Raw genomic sequence first — 19,657 nt, 5'->3', positions numbered from 1 at the left:
GTGGCCCCCCCTTGACGAACTCCTCCCTAGCCCCCGCAAAGAAACCAAATACGTATTCAGAGATACTTTCCTTTAGCCTCAAATACTAGGAGTATCCCTCGCTCCTACATCTCCCTAGGATCATGCAGCCAGACACTTCGTTGGATCCAGAGAACTTCGATAACAAGCCAAAACCACTGTCACCCCCCTTGTTGTCGACTATCAAACTCGAGAATTCTTAACATCATCAATCTCCAAGCCTAGACTTATTCACTTAGTCTTCTACATCATCACAGCTTTTGATCCGGTTATATACATATTTATAAGGTTGCTCTATTGTTGAATTCTTCTTTACTTCATTTTATCCTAGATTTATCTTTGGCATTTTCTAGGAGTTTTGTTTGCACTCCCACATGGTACTCGTACTGGATATATCCTTTAGTCTCATTGACCTACTTTTGTGGTCATTCGTTGGACTAATAAAATTATCTTATCTTTATCTCTCAAGTAACTATAGCACTTGCAACAAAAAAATTACACATTGGTTAAGCAATTAAGCATTAGTGACATTTCCTTGACAAAAGCACTCTATCATCCAAATTCAAGAATAATCATTGATATCAATACTATCAGATATCATCCAAATTCTAAACTAATCACCAACCCTAATAATTTTAAACTCGTCATCCAAAATTTAAAAAAAATGCATCAATTTGATCTCATCTATGCAACAAATCTAATTAGCAATCACATACAAGAGGAGATCCACTGATAAAGCTAATGATGTCATTGAACACCTATTGACACATACATTTACAAACATACAAAGCTTTAGATTGAATGGGGATTAGACTATTCTTAATGCATCATATCCCCATTTTGAGTTATTCACTCAACTTTGTAGTAGCAATCAAGAAACTCTTCTAGAAATTGCATTTTATATGGGTTGCTACATGAAATGAATCAGATTTTGGTGTCATTCAATATGAGTCGGCCAATTGCTCAAAGAAGCAAACTCTTCAGTATCATCAAGACCAACAGGGTTTGACATCATCTCTCTCATTCTCCTTTCTCGTATAGTTGCAAGATCCCCAATGTTGCCGCATTGGATTGTACCACGACATCTACATTATCTTATATTTTTGTTGGGCTAATAGTTTATATCTCTAGACTATAAACTAGTATCATGACAACTACATTATCTTATCTTTTTGTTCGACTAGGTTCTCTTTTACCTCCCTCAGCTTCTTTCTTTCAGCATTGTTATAGGAATTGCTTTCCCACTCCCACATTGTATTTACACTAAATGTACCTTTTACTCCCTTTGACTTACTTTTGTGGGTGAATGTTGGACATTAATAAAATTATCTAATCTCATCGTCCTCACATGGGAAACATTTTGAAGTACCATCCACTATAACATATCCAGGTGATTCAGAAGGATATGGAAAACTATATCTGCAGATGCTGATTGGGCAGGAAGCCCAAGACCACCATTCACAAACTTTGTTTATACAATCTCTCCCGGTACCATAACATCAATGATAATCTATCTCTATGGACTTCCCAAAAGGTTTACCGATGACTCAAACACCATCATGATTTATAAATTCTACAGATTGGCAATGTCCATTTCCTGCAACAGATCTATTGATGCTTCCAGTATTGCAAATTATTCTTCAAACTGAGTTGGACATACTTTGAGGTACCACTCACTAATACTTATATTCTGATAGAGATCTGTTATATATCAATTTTAGCAACCACTGGAAAATATTGATTGATGAATTTATGTTTTTTACTTACTCCACCCAAACTAACAGTCGTACAAAATAGTGACTCAGAGCTGATTCATGCACTTCATATTCATCATCAAAAAGCATGCCATGGACAAATATCTCAGCATTGTTCAAGACAATTACAACAGAGCAAAACATGTCTAGAAGGCAGTCTGCTTTCCAAAAATTGTTATGGTTTTCTGTTGCTTCTATAATATAAACTTCAAGTTGTGCTTCTAGCACCAATAATAGCACATTTATAAAAAGAATAAAGAAGGGTCGTCATCTTTCTATGGAACTTCTCACACATGCAAAACGAAGTAAGAGAAATACTCTTCAAGATTCAACACACAAGCTCAAGCATAAGGCTTTACAAGATGCGGGGTTGAATTCCCTTTTCAAGCTGATTAACGCCATAATCTCAAACCCAATTAGGACTTACAAAATTTTGTAGGCTTTTGGACCAATTGCTTTCCCCTTGACCTACTGGTTCATCTTGGCAACACTAATATACTGAAGGTCAACTCTATGACCTGCCACTTTTGAAGCTTGGTAAAGATTCTATATATACATGACACCATCCCAAGATTTGAATTGCCACTTCTCTTCTTAGCACCAAGACTTATCACATGAAACAAATGTAGATTCCGCCGTACCTTGTTGCCAAGAATGGTGTTTTTGGTTTACTCATTTTTTTTTTTAAAGAATAATTTACTATTGATATCATGATAGAAGATACTCCCACCTATTATTTTTACAAGTTGTCTGCTTCAAGTCATGCTCTAAAGCACAGTTTTACAGGCTGGTTGGGTTTAGTCATTTATGAATGTAGCTATGGAATATTACAATTTCAGAAAAAGATAGTTATGGCTTTTGAACTAACTCAAATGAGATGATGAAGCCTAAAACCTTTCAGTTCACAACCCTATTTCTAAATATAAATATTAATGATGCAAGTGCGTAGAAATTTTTTAGCAGCATGAAGGGAGTCATTCAAGATGGGAAGTGACATGGACATCAAAGGTCTGAACAACATTAAAATTAGGAACAACCTAACCAACAGTCAAATTTCACTGAAGTCCAGCTTTTAGCGTCCAAAACACCAATTAAAGCTGAACCAAGGGTTATGGGGAACTTTTCCTTAGCTAAACCAAAACAAGTTGATAACTTAGCATTTCTGATTTGCAGATATAATATAATGGTGTTAAGCTTTTTTCAGAGACCAAAAAGTAAAGATGGAGATAAACTCTACCAAGTACTCTCACTGACACTACCCACAAACTGGAAAAACTTGCAGACTATGTGCAACCAAGAGCATGAAAAAATGTAATAAATACAGTGAGGAACATACAGGGAACCTATGCATAAAACCGCTAATGTGTTGTCAATTTTTCAAAACATACTACCTAATTTGCCTCATATCTTACAGAGAAAATAGAAATAATAAAAACACACCAGTCCCACCTAGAAACAGACTCTAGGGCTCTTTCCTCACTATGGATTTTATTCAGACCCAAGCTTGATTTCACCATCCGACTGCTTCATCTCTCCATTTTCTTCTTCTCCCTTGACCTCTGCCCTTCTGCAGGCGGTCGGATACATTATACAGATATTAGGCATGCTCTGCTATGTAAAAATACACCTTTATAGTTTAGTAGTATCCACATAACCGCTTAACAACATGCACATGTTCCTGCAAATCAGATTGGTAGTGATCATTTGTGACAAACATATTATGAAATTTAATGATCAAAATAGCTTCTATAGCAAGAAAACTATGTTGGAAACGAGAGAGTAATTGATAATACACACATAAGTGTAGGAGGAATTGTTATGTAATACGCACATTTGAAATCAGAATATACACTTCTAATTGTATAGTTGGCACGTTGACAACATAAAAGAGTAGGAGAAGAAACTAGGAAGAAGTATGCAGAAACTGATAGCATGCAAACATCCTGAAGTGATTTGTGAAAAAATGTACAGTTGCTAATTTTCAATAAGCATGTTATGGGATCACATAAGCAACTTATGACTCAACCTCACAGCTAGACCCCAATAGGGTAGAATCCCATACCTCAAATCTAAAAGAAAAGAAAATGGTCAGAAAACAGAAAAATCATAAATGTATTTCGTTAAGAAATATAATAATATGTTGTAAAATGAAATAAAAAAATACTGTGAAAGAAGCATGGAGGAAAAATGGATGCTTGCTTGTATGTAAGGAATTTAGTGCACACCTCTTGTTTAACTGGAGCTGTGGCAATCTTATTAACTTCCAGATGAAATTTCATAAACTCCCTAGTAGGTGAAAATTTCCCTGCTTTCCCAGTACTTTGGCAATCTTTTTTCAATTGTGGTTCAGATGACATGGTGCATATAATACTATCACTTGGTATTTCTATGGAATAAATCCTCGTGGCTGATGCAATGTTCCTTTGAGTTTCATGCTTCTTGGATATACCATCTTGTTCAGTATCTTGCAGTAGTGTTTCTCTGTATTCTTCACTTTTAATCTCTATCTTGTCCAAACTCACAGCCTTAGCAAGAGCACCAGTGGTTTCACCATCACGAACCTCTGTTTTGTCATGAGTACCCCCAAATAAAGAATCTGAACAAAAACAAGTTATGTCCAAAAATTAAAGTCCAAGCTAAGAATGCTTTAATTTTATATGTATTGTTTACACTAAACGTAGTGGATAACATCCCATTCACAGAACTACAGAGAATTCAATTTTAATTTGCTAACATATAGAAGTTTTACCTGTGTCACAGTGCATTATCAAACAAATGTTTAAACAACTTCAGGAAAGAATTCAATAAATCAACATGTTTATGACAATAAACAGATGGCAGTGTTTATACTTGAGGGTAGCGTTTTGCGAAACTGATCTGTAAAAAAATTGCCAAGAAAAGCTTTCCATGTGATAGTGATCTCAGTAAAGGCAACATAAAATATAGATGCAGATTCCTTACCATCAACTGAAGAAAATTTGTCATGCCCCTTCTCAAATATTATTTTTAGGGTTTTAGCAGCAAAACAATTCAAAGTGAGTAGTAACGTTGCTTTGAAAAAATGATCGATTGTTTTACAAACATGTATCCTGATTCCTGCCCTCTACTGGGGCATCGCTTGAACTCTTGGCCACACAAAAAACTTCTGTTCTTTGCATATCTTCCTTCATTGCCACTAGTAAACAATCTGATGGGCCCTCTTCCAAGCCTCCTCCTTGGTTAGATTCCAAAGAGCTCAGAAATAACCCTCATCAGGTCTCACTTAAGTCTCAAAAGGACCAGTGTCTTCCAAGCTCCTCCCATATCTTATAGAGGATTAGAGTCTCGCCAACCTCCTTCCATGTCTCAGAAAGGCCCACTGTCCACTGCCCCCCAACTTGAGTACAAGGATGCAGGCAAACTCTAGACTCAAGTATCTGCCTTCCAAAGGAGAAGCATGCACTAAGGGTAGCTTTGTTATGAAAATTTGGAAACGGCTCAAATGCTCTAACTCTCTACAACTCAGTCCTGAAATAGTTTTAAAACTAGGCCGGTCTGACTTGGAATCTGCCTGGTTGCCGAGCCATACCCCTGCTCGGACAGGCTAGGTCAATTATCCGGTTCGGTGGCCAGTCCGTTACTGAACTGACCAAGTTGGTCACCAATTCGTCCGGTTCAGTAATGGACTGGCCGGACCAATTGAACCAGACTTAAACCGGTTGGTCTCGGCAGCGGGAAAAAATGTGGGCTGGGCGGACTTGAAATCATTTTTTTTTGTTTAAACTATTTCCTAGCACCTCTACCCTTCTCCCACACCTAAAAAGGTGACCCAGACCCCTCATATTTCCTCACAACTATCTCATTGCATTTATGTGAGCAGTTGGAGTTGGTTTTTGGAGCAGCACTGGTTATGTGTTTTTGTTCTGATCTCTATATATTACATGCATTGGACACTGCACTCAGTGCCAATTTGATATAATAGCTATATTCATGAGCATGCTTTGATCAAGTGTTGCCTTCTCACTATTATTCTAATGCTTTGATTTTGGAAACGTGAATGAAAATCTTTAAAAATATGATTTTTCAATAAAATTAAATATTTAAAGTATTTTTTACAAAGACCGAGTCATTGGAATCAACTAGCACGAGACGGAGTTGACCCTCGGCCGGTTCCGAGTCCGAGTTTTAAAACATTGCTGGAAACATCTTCAATACTACAAGAAACATGCTGTAATCTGCAGATTCAATGGTTATTGGCTAAATGAAAAACTGCTGTCAAGATGGAACAGTCTGCTAAACTGAAAAATCCTATCAAGTTTTATACTAGAGGCTTCTTCTTGGTTACATTGAAAACCTCAAAGACAAGAAGCAGATTCTAAAGAATGGAACTTAGTTTCAGAAGAGAGTCTGACTGCTGTTTAAGCAATGGTTCCCTAAGTTTAAGCCAACAACCAAGTCTATCACCAGCACTCCAGTTCGAGTGAGACTCCTGAACCTTCTCATTCACTTGTGGATGGAAGAAGTCTTAGAAGAAACGCTAACACCTTCAGCATATATTTAAACTTAGATAGTAGAAATGAGGAAGTTGGTATATTCATTTCTGTTAGACTTTGACATCATGCATTGAGATTGATATAAGCAAGGTTTTATCAAATAAAATTATCTTGCACCTGGATGGCACCCAATGGATACAACTAGATTATGAAAACATCACTCCAAATGCAGAATACACCATGACATGGGACCTTTCATGACAAATTTCCCCTAAATGATCCCCAAACAGGGAAGGTATACTCCCTCAATTCTCCAAAATGTAGATCAAGAAGATTTTCAGCAGTTTAAAGAAAGAAAGAGTGAATTGCCTGGGGAACCAGAGCAAGGACGAAGAGGAAGCTGCCACAGAAGTAAGGTTCAGTTTTCTGGTTTGAATTCTCCAAACAGAATCACCCAAGATAAGTCAAAAATTTAACCTGTAAAAGGGAAGGCAAACCAAAATCATGTCATCTTTGGAAGCCCCAATACAAAATTTTCCAAGCTCTCCTGCAGATGTAAGGATTCCCATTCTTTTAAAGAAGATAAGGTAGAGGCTCCTAAAGATTCTCCACATCTGAAAAAACTTTCCCAATGCACCCTTCTATCAAAAGCTTACAAAGGCCAACCTCAATAGAGATCTTCTTAATTGCTCTTTTCCCTGTCTCAATTTCTGTTATGTTCCTGAACAGATAACAACCAATAAAAAATACTGTTGAGGTTTACTGTTATGCTGAAATCTACTGGCTGAAGCAGAAACATCGAAGGGAAACTTAGGGTTTGCCCCAATGAATAAAAAATTATTTAAATCAGAACACTGACAATTACACATTCCAAATGTTTGAAATATGAAACGAAAATCTGAATTTTGTTAAAAAATGTGGAATATTTGACAACCAAAACGAATGCTGAAATATTTGTTGAGAATCCTCAAACAGAACATCTATTGACATCAAAAGGGTTTCAAGTTTTAACAATACATAAGATAACCATAAAAACATTCCAGTTCCAGAGAAGTTGTGGGTGGCAAATCAAGCCAGAGAGTCCCCAATATCAATGTTACCTCAGCCAAGAAATATGTCTCTTGCAGACTACCTGCCACAGTCAATTTCCAAAACATGCGCTACTATAAGGTTTACCAGCCTATTTAAAATTTTAAAGCTTTCATACCCATTTTTGCCCATTTCTCTTTTCTATATGGGATAAACGTTTTGAGTTAAGCTTTGTTCTATTACATTTATGATTTTTACCTTTATGTACCTAGGTTTTCTATGTCTAAGACTACCATGAAGCATGCAGTACATCCTAAACACTAGCCACCCCTACTAACTCCAGAGTCACTAGAGGATTCCCTAATCCATTTTGGAAACTTTTTTTAGCTGGGAACAGTGAAATGGTCATTAGACATTGTAAAGAATTCACACCTATAGGCATAGCTAAGGCAGTTCTTTTTTGCAGTTTTGCAAAAGACACTAGATCCTTTTCTCTACACAAAATAAATACAATAAAATAAAATAATAAATTCAATCCACAGCTCAGGTAAACTGTGAAACATTAAATCTATATTTAAAAGAAAAAACTAGGCCAAAACATTCCAAATTTCAAAATGTCGCAACTCACAGGCTAAAATTTTGTTGTATAATCGTCTTTAAAAAATTACCTAATATTAGATTCTGCAAGGGTACTAACAGTGCTTGTATAGATTCTTGGGTGAATTAAAACAATCTCCAAAACTTTTTTAGACATACACTTATGCATGTATTCATTATCTCACACATACTCAATTGCCTATGAAAGAAGCATATCATCATTCACATGCTAGCCAAAGCACCAACTCTCAAATTCCTGTTATGATGAGAGAATAAAATATTTTTGGTACCCCAAATTCTATCTTTGAATAAAGAAACATGAGGGAGAATATTTGTGCATCAAACTAGAGAGTTACACCTCAAAATCCCCATTGCTTGTCCCTCTAGAGAACTCCAAGGTCATAAAGAGTTGAAAGAAGCATACATAGATCAAGGGCAAGAAATTTTGAAATATGAAATATCACCATCTGTGAAATATGGATGCAATTTTGGGTTTCTAAGACTGTTCATAAGACGTCATCCAGTTAATCTTTCTACGAGAGTGGCAATCACATATATTTGTTAATTTTCCTCGAAATTCTGCAACTACTTAGTGAATAACTGGAAACTGGACAACTGAAAACTGAAACCAAATTCACTTTCACCAAGATACAGAATTTCTTAACTGAGAAGCAGCAGAATATAATCACAGATATAAAAACACAACACACAATTTCACACAATTATTTTTCTCAGGAAACCCAATAGGGAAAAACCTGTCTCCTTGATGTGGTATTTTATTGATTGAGCAAATAGATTGATTACATGGCAATCTGCCTTCTGGAGAACACACTAGTTCTCCTGCTATACAAGCTTGACTCTGCTCTGCAATCCTCTGAACCTGCTCCTGCTTCCTTGCGCTCTGCCTGGCCCCTATTTCCTTGCGCACAGGCCTCCTATTTCCTAGCGCAAGGGGCCTCCTATTTTTTAAGACTTGCCCCCTAAATCCTAGCCCAGAATTGCCTCCTATTTCTTAGCGCAATTCTGCCACAAGAAAGCCTCCTCAATACTGCACACTGGCTCCTCCAAGACATGCACACCACAAGCAAGGAGATCTCACACAAACTCGTGCACTCAACAATGAATAAACTTTGTGCCTTCGTCCTTCCTTTATAGATTCGATCCATGCTAAAATAGGCAAGTTACAAATTTAGAACTTGAGTTGTGATTGACTAGTTAACTGAGTCGAACTGGTTCTCTCTCCAATCATCACTGGAGTTATAACTCGCCTTTCCTTCAATCAAAGACTAAAGTTCCCAACTCGTCCTTTCTAAACTCGAACTGCCACTCGATCTTGTAGTCAAACTGAAGAAGGGACCACATAACTGATCCTCCAACACTATGCATAAACTTGTGAAGTTATCCTTGCAAACTGGAAATAAGGTCACCATCTCCATGAACTCGCTCCATGGTCAAAGAAAGACAACTCATGGTCTTTCTGGCTAAGGCACGAGCTAGAGAAGACCTTCCACTCACTACAATTTTCAACATTCCCTCTTAGTGAGGAAGGGATTATGTACAACTCCCAACTTGTCTCTAAAACAAATGAAATTGTTTCTAGCCAATGTCTTGGTCAAGATATCTGTTATCTGCTCCTCTGTTGGAATGTACGGTAGCTTCACTATCCCTTTTTGCACACAATCTCTGAGATGATGCTACCTAATCTTGATATGCTTGGAGCGATCATGAACATTGGATTCTCAGAGAGCTTAACACAACTCTGATTGTCACAATGTATCACAGTAGGCTCCATCCCTTGTCTAAAAAGTCCCACAAGCAACTTCCTCATCCAAATAGCTTCGCACACTGCCAAACTACCATCCATGTAGCAACTTCCTCATCCAAATAGCTTCGCACGCTGCCAAACTACCATCCATGTAGCAACTTCCTCTACCAAACTAACAGCTAAAGTGAAATTGATCTCTACTTCCTGCTAAACCAGAAAACATTTGCCAACCCAATGTTGAAGACGCAACCTGAAGTACTCTTCCGATCTATGGAGCACCCTGCCCAATCAGCATCTATGAAGCCCTCAAGCCTCACTCCAACAACTTGTCTATACCACAATCCATAATTTGTTGTGCCTCTGAGATATCTCAAAACATGTTTCGCAGCAACCCAGTGAACTCTAGTCAGTTCCGTCATGAACTGACTTCACTGGTTTATTGCAAAACAAATATTTGGTTGTGTGTTGACTAAGTGCATCAACAACCCGATGAGTTGCCTGTATAATGTAGCATCTTCTTGCTCTGCTTTGCTAGCATCCACAATCCTCTAGTTTGTGACTAGAGGCATGGACATGGGCCTGCAATTCTGCATATGAAACCTCATGAGAATCTCCTACGTGTACTTGCCCTGTCCAAAGAAGATCTCACCATCACCCTGCCAAACCTCCAATTCAAGGAAATAGTGCATAAGCCCTATATCCTTCATCTCAAACTCCCTTGCAAGGTTTGCCTTGCAATCCTAAATCAAGCTATTTGCTCCAGTCAATATAAGATTATCAACATAGAGCACTAGAATGAGTTGAAGCCCTCCAACCACGATGTAGTACATGTTGGGATTCGCCTCACTCTTAGTGAAGCACAATCTCGAAGGTAGTTGTCAATAAGAGTGTACCATGCTCTCAAAGCTTGCTTGATCCCATAAAGAGCTCTCTTTAACCTGGACACATGTGTCTCCATTGAACTGCTCAAACCCCTCTGGCTACTCCATATAAATCTCCTCCTCAACAACCTCATTGAGGAATGTTGTCTTCACGTCCATCTGGTGGATCTTCCACCCCATCTGTGCTGCGAATGTCAAAATCGTCCTAATGGATGAATATCGTGCTACTGGGGCAAACGTCTCATCATAGTTTATGCCCTCAACCTGTGAGAAGCCCTTAGCCACAAACCTGGCCTTGTACTTCTCCACACTCCCATTTGCTCCATGCTTCACCTTGTACACCCAACGCGAGCCTACTACTGATTTGCCCTCTGGTCGTGGCACAATCTCCCAAACATCGTTCTTCATGATGGAGGAATATTCCTCCACCATGGCATCCTGCCAAACCTATTGAGAGGCTACCACCTAATAACAAGAAGGCTCTATGTCCAACAACTTTGTCATCAATGCCATATATCTGGTGTACCTTTGTGGTTGCTTGCTCTGCCTGAACATAGAGCTAGGAGCTTCAACATGCTCCCAACCCTCCTGAATCAACCTATTGGCAAACATGGCTCTCTTCCTCCTTGTGCTAGGAGTCTCTAAGTAGTTGTCTGCTCTCGTCCTGGTCTCTCCTCCTCATCATTCTGCAGTGCATCTTGTTGTGCGACCCTCTTACCACTTGGTTGAGACTCAAACTATGATCCTGGCTGAGGCTCCTCCCTTGAAGCGAGTAGCTCCTCCTCAGGTACTCCAACCAGCTCTCACTATAAGGACTCCCTCAGAGCTCTATCCTCCTCAAACCTCACAAGTCACATCCCACCTGATAACTGTCTTCATGAGTGATGGAATATACACATTGTACACCTGAGATGTCTCACTGTAACCCACAAAAATACGCTTTTCAACTATGGGCTTTAGCTTCTTCCTACTATCTTTGGACACATGGCAGTAACTTTTGTGCCAAAGATACGGAAGTGTGAAACATCAAGCTTCTTGCCTCTAAAAGCATCCTCTAGTGCAACTCGTCCAAGCACCCTATGTGGACTCTTGTTTTGTAGAAATACTACAATGTTGCACGCCTCTGCCCACAAGAACATAGGCAATCCCTGATCATGCAACATGGCCTTGGCCGCTCCAACTATGTTGCAGTTCTTCCTCTCAGCCACCCCATTCTGCTGAGGGTTATGGGGTGTTGTCAACTCTCTCCTAATGCCCTCCTTGGCACACATGTACTTGAAGGCATTGGAGATATATTCCTCACCATTATCGCTCCTCACTACCTTGATCTTCTTCCCGATCTGGTTTCTACCAAGGCCTTAAACTCTATGAACTTGGTTAAGACCGCATCCTTCTTCTTCATAAAAAAATCTAAGTCTTTCAAGAATAATCATCTATGAAAGTAGCACAATGCTTGTGTCTCATAAGTGACAGAGAAGAGAAAGACTCGCATACATTTAAATGCACCAAATCCAAAATCCCTTTGGCTCTACTATCACGGCCTTGGAAAGATGACGTGGCATACTTGCCAAGCGTGCACCCCTTTCACACTCCATTCTTGGAAAGATGACGTGGCATACTTGCCAAGCGTGCACCCCTTTCACACTCCATTCTTGTCAAGATTGTATTGTGGTAGCCCTGTGGCTATCTACTGTAGGATCTTCAACGCCTCATGATGTAAATGTCCCATGCGCCTATGCTAAAGTTTTCCTACATCTCTGCTTTGCCCACCTGATGTCTTATTTCTCAAGGTTGCACATGTCTCAACCTACAACCTGTAGAGATTCTTCTACCTCACACCTATCTGTTTCACTAATCCATAAGTTAGATGCTTGAGGTAAGCCTTACCTCTGTTGAAGATGACATCATAACCCTTGTCCTCTAGGGTTGCCACTGAAACAAGGTTCTTCTTTAGGCCTGGAACATAGAGGACATCTCTGAGATGGAATGAGCACTTAGACTCCCTCTCAAAGTTGACAATACAAACTCCCTTGGTTGCGTACTTGCCATTATCTCCTAGCTCAATATGAACCTGCATGTCCCTCTCCTCTAGTTGGCTTAAATACTCCCTATTTCTGGTCATATGGAAGGAGGCTCTAGAATCAATATACCACATGTTGTTGTCTACTGAGCTTGCCATGCAAGCTATCAATGAGAATTTTTTCTCGAACTGAGAAGCAAACCCATCTACCTCAACTAATGTAGCCACATGATCCTTATTGGACCCCTTCTTCCTGTTAAGACACTTTGTAGCATAGTGCCCGAACTCGTGGCAATGGAAGCACTTGATCTTGCTCAGATCCTTCTTCTTCTCGCCCTTCTAACTAGTCTTGGCCTTGCCTTTTCCCTTCTTGCCCTTGGCTTTTGCTACCTTTACCTATCAGGGCAAAGTTCTCCTCGTCCTATGTCTTCATATTTCTACCATCTCTTGCCCTCTCTGGATTTCTTCTTGAACACAGTCACTCCAAAACCTTTCCCAACAAGGAAAATTTTCTCCCACTCATTGCAACCTAGAAGCCATACGAAGATTTATGGAGTCCCAGAAGCACAGGACTCACAAGGTATTTTTTGCTATTGTCTTTCCCACACCACCTAGTTCATCGGGAATCTAAGTGAACTTTGAAAGATATGTGACGATGGGCTCTCCCTTGCTCATCCAGATACTTCTTAGCGTCTCCTTGAGAGCTAGCTTCCTAACATCACTGGAACCCTAATACAGATCTAAGATGGCTTTAAACATCTCATATGTTGTCTTCTTCCCATGGAGATGAGGGATAATATGGTCTTTGACCCCTCTAAAATGATCCTCCTTGCCTTGGTATCATTTGTATTATGTTGGAACAATTGTTGGGGATCTTGAGGTGGCACTATAGCCTGCTTTCTATGCTCAAACACCCCATTATCTTCCAACACTATCGATATCCACTCAATATGAGCAAAAGTTAGAAGCTCCCTCTAAATAATGACCTGCTCTCAACCCTTGGAACGCCATACTTCTATCCAAAGAAGTGCTCTTCAAAAATTTTTGATTTGCGCTCTTCACTAACTAATCAACTTGGTGCTAGTCTTTATGTTGATCTTTGCTCTGATACCATGTTAATTTTCCATGAAATTTTGCAACTACTTAGTGAATAACTGAAAACTAGGCAACTGAAAATTGAAACCAAATTCACTTTCACCAAGATACAAAATTTCTTAACTGGTAAGCAACAGAATATAATCACAGAGATAAAACACAACACAAATTCACACAATTATTTTTCTCAAGAGACCTGACTGGGTAAAACATGTCTCCTTGATGTGATATTTTATTGAATGGGCAAATAGATTGATTACAAGACAATTTGTCTTCTTGAGAACACACTAGTTCTCCTATTATACATCACAGGGTCTGCGGTCTTACAACTACAACCAATACTTATCTGCTGCATATGAAAAATTGTAATCTCCCCAACCGCTTAGGAGGCATATGGAATTTTGATAGCCTAATAAAGTTCTCGTAGGCTAAGGCGGGGAAAAATTAACTAAGGGAACATGATTTGCTTAGGGAAAACATTACAAATGCTAAAGTGATAAAAAGGAGGTCATGTCCTAGGCTAATGAAAAGTCAATTTTTATTTATGAAGTGAAAAAAACCACTAAAGTGACTTTACAAAAATAAAACGATAAAAAGGTGGCAAAAGTGGCGAGCAAATTATAAAAAAGAGGAAATTGAGGAGTTTCTCTCATTTTAGTCTTTTGTCATTTGAGAAAAAATAAATTTTGGAGAGCTCTTGAAGAAAAGTCTAGGGTTTTTGAAACCCTACTTGCAGATTGCTACTTTCTGTTGGAGAATGTAGCTACGGTCGGTCTTCATAATGCCATTAGTATCCTTGTATTTGGACAAACAATTTATTATGTTTGTTTCCATCATGTTTATCATGCTTATATTGATCAAGATACATTTTTGTATGTCATGTTCTTCATGACAATCAAAGAAGGAAAATTATTATTTATTTGTAATGATAAGATGGCCCACAAGTGCTAAGTAGGTCAGAATCAAGATCAAGTTGGCCTGCCTCCTCATTCGTACCCATGAATATAAATACAACTCGGTTCACTCTCATTGGTCGATCAATCAATCAAGTCGTGATCTATCTTCATCTCATGCAAAGATCTGCAATAGGAGCCTACAAAACAAGGTCTGCTATCGAAGTCTGCACTTGGTGATCTAATCAAAAGGAGTTTGAGTCCTAAACTATTGCAGAGGGTCAAAGTTTGTCCAAGACAGAGGTCTATCACAAGAAACAAGAGGTCCGAAATCTGTGACATCAGAGAGAGACGGGGTCTGTGTTAAGAGAGTGAAGGCTTGTCTCAACAACAGAAGTCTGAAATTGCAGTATTTTGTGATCCCTGTGGAAGAAGTTTGTAACATCCAAATTTTGTTATCTCTGTAAGAACATCCTGAGTTCTATTTTGCCCTGTGGAAGAAGACCAAATTACTAGACAGAAGTTTGTTTAAGTCGGTGGAGAAGATGTGAGGTTTGCTACTCCTAAAGATCTGCAATTAAGTCGAAGTTCAAGTCTTATCAAGTCTGTTATCTTCACCGAGTTCTGGGAAATATGTTTGAACTTTAGAAGCATTGTTCTTTGTGGCATGGTCAGAAATTATGCCTCTCTTTTGTGATATTGTGGAAGACATTTGGAAGGAAGGGCTTAGCACTTGTGGAGGTTGTCTTGGATTGGAGATTTCCTGTTGATTGGATTATATATGAAAAAGGTTTGTTGGGTTTTCCCTTTTGGGGTTTTGCCCCAGCCTCTGGCCTAATTACTGGTATCTACTGTTTTTTGTGCATTGTGATCTTTGTTAATAAGCGTATAATTGTTTGATGACACAAGTTAAGAAAAGAGAACACTAAGATAAACATAAACTGAAGTCACAAGTACTTATCCAGATCAGAAATTCTATATTGTAATCGAATTTCTAACAGTTTCGGTGTTGAGACCATACACCCTAGCTAGTTGGAGAGCGGAATCACTCAGATTTCGCCATTGTGCTTAACTGGAGAAAATGATTTGTGGAAGATAATGGGAGGTAATGGTTTTATCAATTGATTTTATCTTCTACTGCTGAATTTATCATCTTCTTTTACAGGCTAGAACCACATCCATTGAAGGGCAAAATACTGCCATAAACTCAGAAGTGGAGTTCCCTGTAGAAGAGGACGAATCTAGCTTGGAAGAAGGGCTTGATTCCACCAGTCAAAGAGGCCATCCTTATCAGTGAAGTGGAGGGGGTGTTATATCAGTTGTGGGTTGAGTTTTTTCTCTGGGAAAAGAGGCTGAGTTTGCATTTACTTTACTGGTCAAGATTCCTCTTACCTCTGGTCAAGTTGGCTGTTAAGGAAGAACCATCTCTTGGGTCGAATTTGACTTGCTGAAGGGGCCATCTGTTGGGCATCCAAGTGGACTGAGAGCTGAGCTTAAATCTGAACCAAGTTCACTCCTTGAGGGACAAGTCTGCATTTTTGTAGGTAGATTTCTGTTGGGTAATTCATGAGCCAAATATTCCTGGAAGAGCCGAGTTATCAGTCGTATCCAGCCTGTGCGTACAGTTGAGTTTGGTTGCTGAAGTACCTTTGTTTGTGGGTTGTCAAAGGTTTTGCAAGGGTGGACGTATCTCCTATCATCTTTGTGGCTGAGCTTACCACTGTTGGGGATGTGTTCTGTGCATAATGGGACCAGATTGCTCACTGTACCTATGAGAGAATCATCAGTCATTGCTGATATAAACCAGGTTCCTCATATTACTGTTTGTAATCATTTTATATACATATATCAGCTCTCCTATTAAAGTATATTACTGCATTTATCATTTCTGGTGTAGTCTGTGCAATCTCTGGGTCTTGATAAAAAGATATAATGCTGGACTGAAGCATTTTCCATGGGTATTTAATTGTTGTGATGTCTGTTCATTCAAACAAACTCAAGAAAATCACCTGCAGCCATATTTATTCAAACTGTTTGACTAAATGTACCACTGAAAGCTCAGCGATTTTAAGAGACTAATTTGAGATATTCCAGGAGGGTATCTTACAAAAATCTTCACATACCTATCTAGAACCTATATGTCCCTATTTTATTAAGGGATTCAGTAATGAAAAACTTCTATATGGATTCTTTAAAGTTTTGTAAGGCTCCTAAACATTCAATAAATATATGTGCTTGCTTTTGAGCAAAAATGTATTTTCAATCAAAAAAAGAGGTATTCACATGTCAATTTTGAATTGCGAAGAAGAAAGACAGCCCAGAAAAGTTATCCAAGCCAATACAAAGATGCATATAAGCAACAAGGGTTGAGCAATGAGATTGAAAAGAAAAGATTAGCCAGTGGAAGATTAAGATCACAAGATAATTGTCAATAATATATATTAGTACTTAATGTTATATTGACATAAATCATCCAAACAAGAAAACGAGACGTTTTAGCATTGATGCACCTACCATATGATATAGCTTTTATATAACGATATTGTAATCCTCCATGAAAAATAGAGATCCGTCACCCTAAAATACTGTAAAAAGGCAAAAACAAATCTCAAGTTACTTTGCCTAAACAGCAATGAACTGTATAAAATACAGCTTTTTTGACAGAAATGCTTTAGATAATAGCATGATATCCTTCTTTCTAATGGTGCAGTGGTTGGGAAACAGGACAAATTCTATAACGTATACTTGCAGAATTGAACAAACAGGTCTCCTCTTCAGAGATGTCAGCAACAAGACACGGACCAATCTCCTCTTCGCCATTAAGAAACAAGCTAGGCATCAGACCCAACTCATAGCCAGCATGACAGGCCTTGGAAAACTAATCTGTACTAGCTGCTTGCACACACCGCCGTTCATGAACTCAAATTGCTCTAGAGGGAATAATGATGCAACCCCAGTATCTTCTTTTGAGCTGACATGTTGCTTATAAGGACACTCGAACCAGGAGTGGAGCCAGTCAAATTTCATTGCGGAATTTGCACATGCCTCGAGAGAGAGAGGGAAATAGAGAGTATATTGGTTTGTGAATAAGTTTGTTGTTTATCAGAAAATGCCCTCACAATCAAGACACAAAAATACGTTCACCTCTCTCCATAATAAGACTGGTCGTAGAACAATATCCAATTGCTAAAAGGGGACCATATAGAAAGAGAAAGCAAATAACAACGGCGGATACATAACTGCCAGCACTAGCTTCCTATCATTTATATGTCTACAGTCCCTACTTTGCAGTGTCTCGAACCGAAAGTAAAAGAAAGTAACAAGGATTCAACTAAATTTGCAGATTTCCATCCACAGAACATCAACCAAGAATCAGGGCAATACCATGGCAAGCAAGATCATTGGGCTCAACCTTGCAGGGTCCACTGTGCGCCTTCAAGCCATCATCAAGGAATCTCTGTGCCGCAAGATTCCGCATCGACTTTGGATTCTTCGGAGCAGACCGCGGACCCCGTGATGTATGTCCCCCATCTTGAGAGGAGCTTCCTTTCTTCTTCAAATTCTCATCCTTATCCTTATTCCCGCAAATTCTCACTCTCTTCTTGCTCGCATTATCTCTGGAGCCTCCCCCTTCTTCCTTCTTCCGCTTACCCTGGTGATGGCCGTGATGATGATGATGATGATGCTTATGACTTTTTCCTTCCAATCGTCTGCTACCTTCTCCTTTCGGTGAAGAATGCCGATCCTCGCGCCGCGACTCGCTACCCTGGTGAAGTAGCGGCTTTTCCTTCAAAGATGCCGGAACTGAAATTTCCTTTTCGATATCCTCGCCCCCTCTGATCTCTGGTACACCTACCCTATCCCGCTCCTCCGAACCCCTAGACCCATCATCGACAACCAAAGGCCGATGAACATCAATCTGCATCTTTGACTGCAAAAAGGGTACAACATCAATATTCTCCTTGTCGTCCCAGCAGGGAAACTCTCTGTACTGAAAATTAAGCTTCTTTGGGACATAACCCGAGCATTTCCACAGTTCACGGGAGAAAACGGCGGGCAAACCCTCAAACAGCTCGGGATCACCTCCCGGAATGCCCTGCACATGAACCCTATCTTCCATCCGAACCTCCGACGCCATGCGGAATGAAGGCGCTGGACAACTGTCCATCCTCATCGTCTTTGTCGGAAGCTCGGCCAGCAGCTGTGCAACCTCCGTCTCCTCGCTTTCCTCCTCCTTCCTCCGCTTCTTGATCTTGCACTTGTCGCAGGCAAACGAAGTCTCCCCCTTCACGTACCTTGAGCAGCGCGTGTGAACCCAAACCCCACATTCGTCACAGCTGACCATTTCTTCGCCATCGTCAAAGTTTACTCCGCAAGCACAGTCCACAATCCACGAGCCATCGCCCCAGTCGTCGGGCTCCGAGCTCGACGGCCTGTGCGAACGCCCCTGCCCCTTCATGGCTTCTTAGCAACCCTAAAAAGTTAATGAGCCTTCAGTACATGAACATAACTTATTTTTTTGCAGAATTTGTACCTTACGAGTTCAGTTGCTTGCCAGTTCGATTCGTTCGTATCAATTCGACCTACCCAGTGGTCTTTTGAGCTCCGATCCGCGCCTCCAACACTGCAACAGCCAATCTGTCCTTCCTCTTTGACAATCGTGTGTTCTGGTAGAGGTTTGGCTTCCATCGCGAGGAAGATCAAACGGATGTCAATACTACGTTTAAATGAGGAATAATGTAATTTTCCACGTCCGCTTTCTAAATAACGTGCGTACTGTAATGCTACGATTTGGAATATTTTTCCGATCAAGTTTCTTTAAAATTGGATTAAAACTTTATGGGAAATATGCTAAAATCAAATACAATAAAGGCTTTTAATACTTTTGAAAACAATAAATTTACATTTTAACAAATGTAAATTCACAAATAAAAAAATTGCAATCAAGTAACTCTTTCGTCAAGTTTAAGTGATAAATGTTAAAAAAAAAAAAAATATTTGAATTCTAATTATAAAAGGTTGAATTTATCAATATTTATCTCAAATGGATGTTTTTTTGGGTTGTTTAAGTAGACACTATTCACCACAATCAAAAGGAGGCTTTTATTTTCGTCTTTTTTCATCCAATTATAA

At 39.3% G+C, this 19,657-nt stretch overlaps 1 protein-coding gene across 5 annotated transcripts in view; it reads right to left on the bottom strand.

Moving 5' to 3' along the window:
• The window catches only part of LOC149221305 (RING/FYVE/PHD zinc finger superfamily protein), a 55,218-nt gene extending 35,945 nt beyond the window's left edge, over positions 1–19,273 (bottom strand). For 2 of the 5 annotated variants that reach the window (XR_016249366.1, XM_089385071.1), the window contains exons 1-2: positions 17,909–19,273; positions 3,998–4,368 (exon numbers count right to left, since the gene is read on the bottom strand). Coding sequence is in view for 4 of the 5 variants with exons in the window: in XM_089385071.1 (XP_089241197.1) it covers positions 3,998–4,368; positions 17,909–18,983 (1,446 nt within the window). In the remaining variant the exon portion in view is untranslated. The remainder of the gene's footprint in view (positions 1–3,997; positions 4,369–17,908) is intronic. The other 3 variants (XM_089385068.1, XM_089385070.1, XM_089385069.1) reach the window with 2 other exon arrangements.
• Positions 19,274–19,657: the final 384 nt, after the last annotated feature.

The sequence above is a fragment of the Pinus tabuliformis genome, chromosome Q (genome assembly GCF_031772625.1).
Source record: "Pinus tabuliformis cultivar Carrire ecotype Pingquan chromosome Q, CPIR1, whole genome shotgun sequence".
NCBI classification, from domain to species: Eukaryota; Viridiplantae; Streptophyta; class Pinopsida; order Pinales; family Pinaceae; genus Pinus; species Pinus tabuliformis.
Note: the sequence above shows the minus strand (reverse complement) of the source record. Positions and strands in the feature narration are given on the sequence as shown.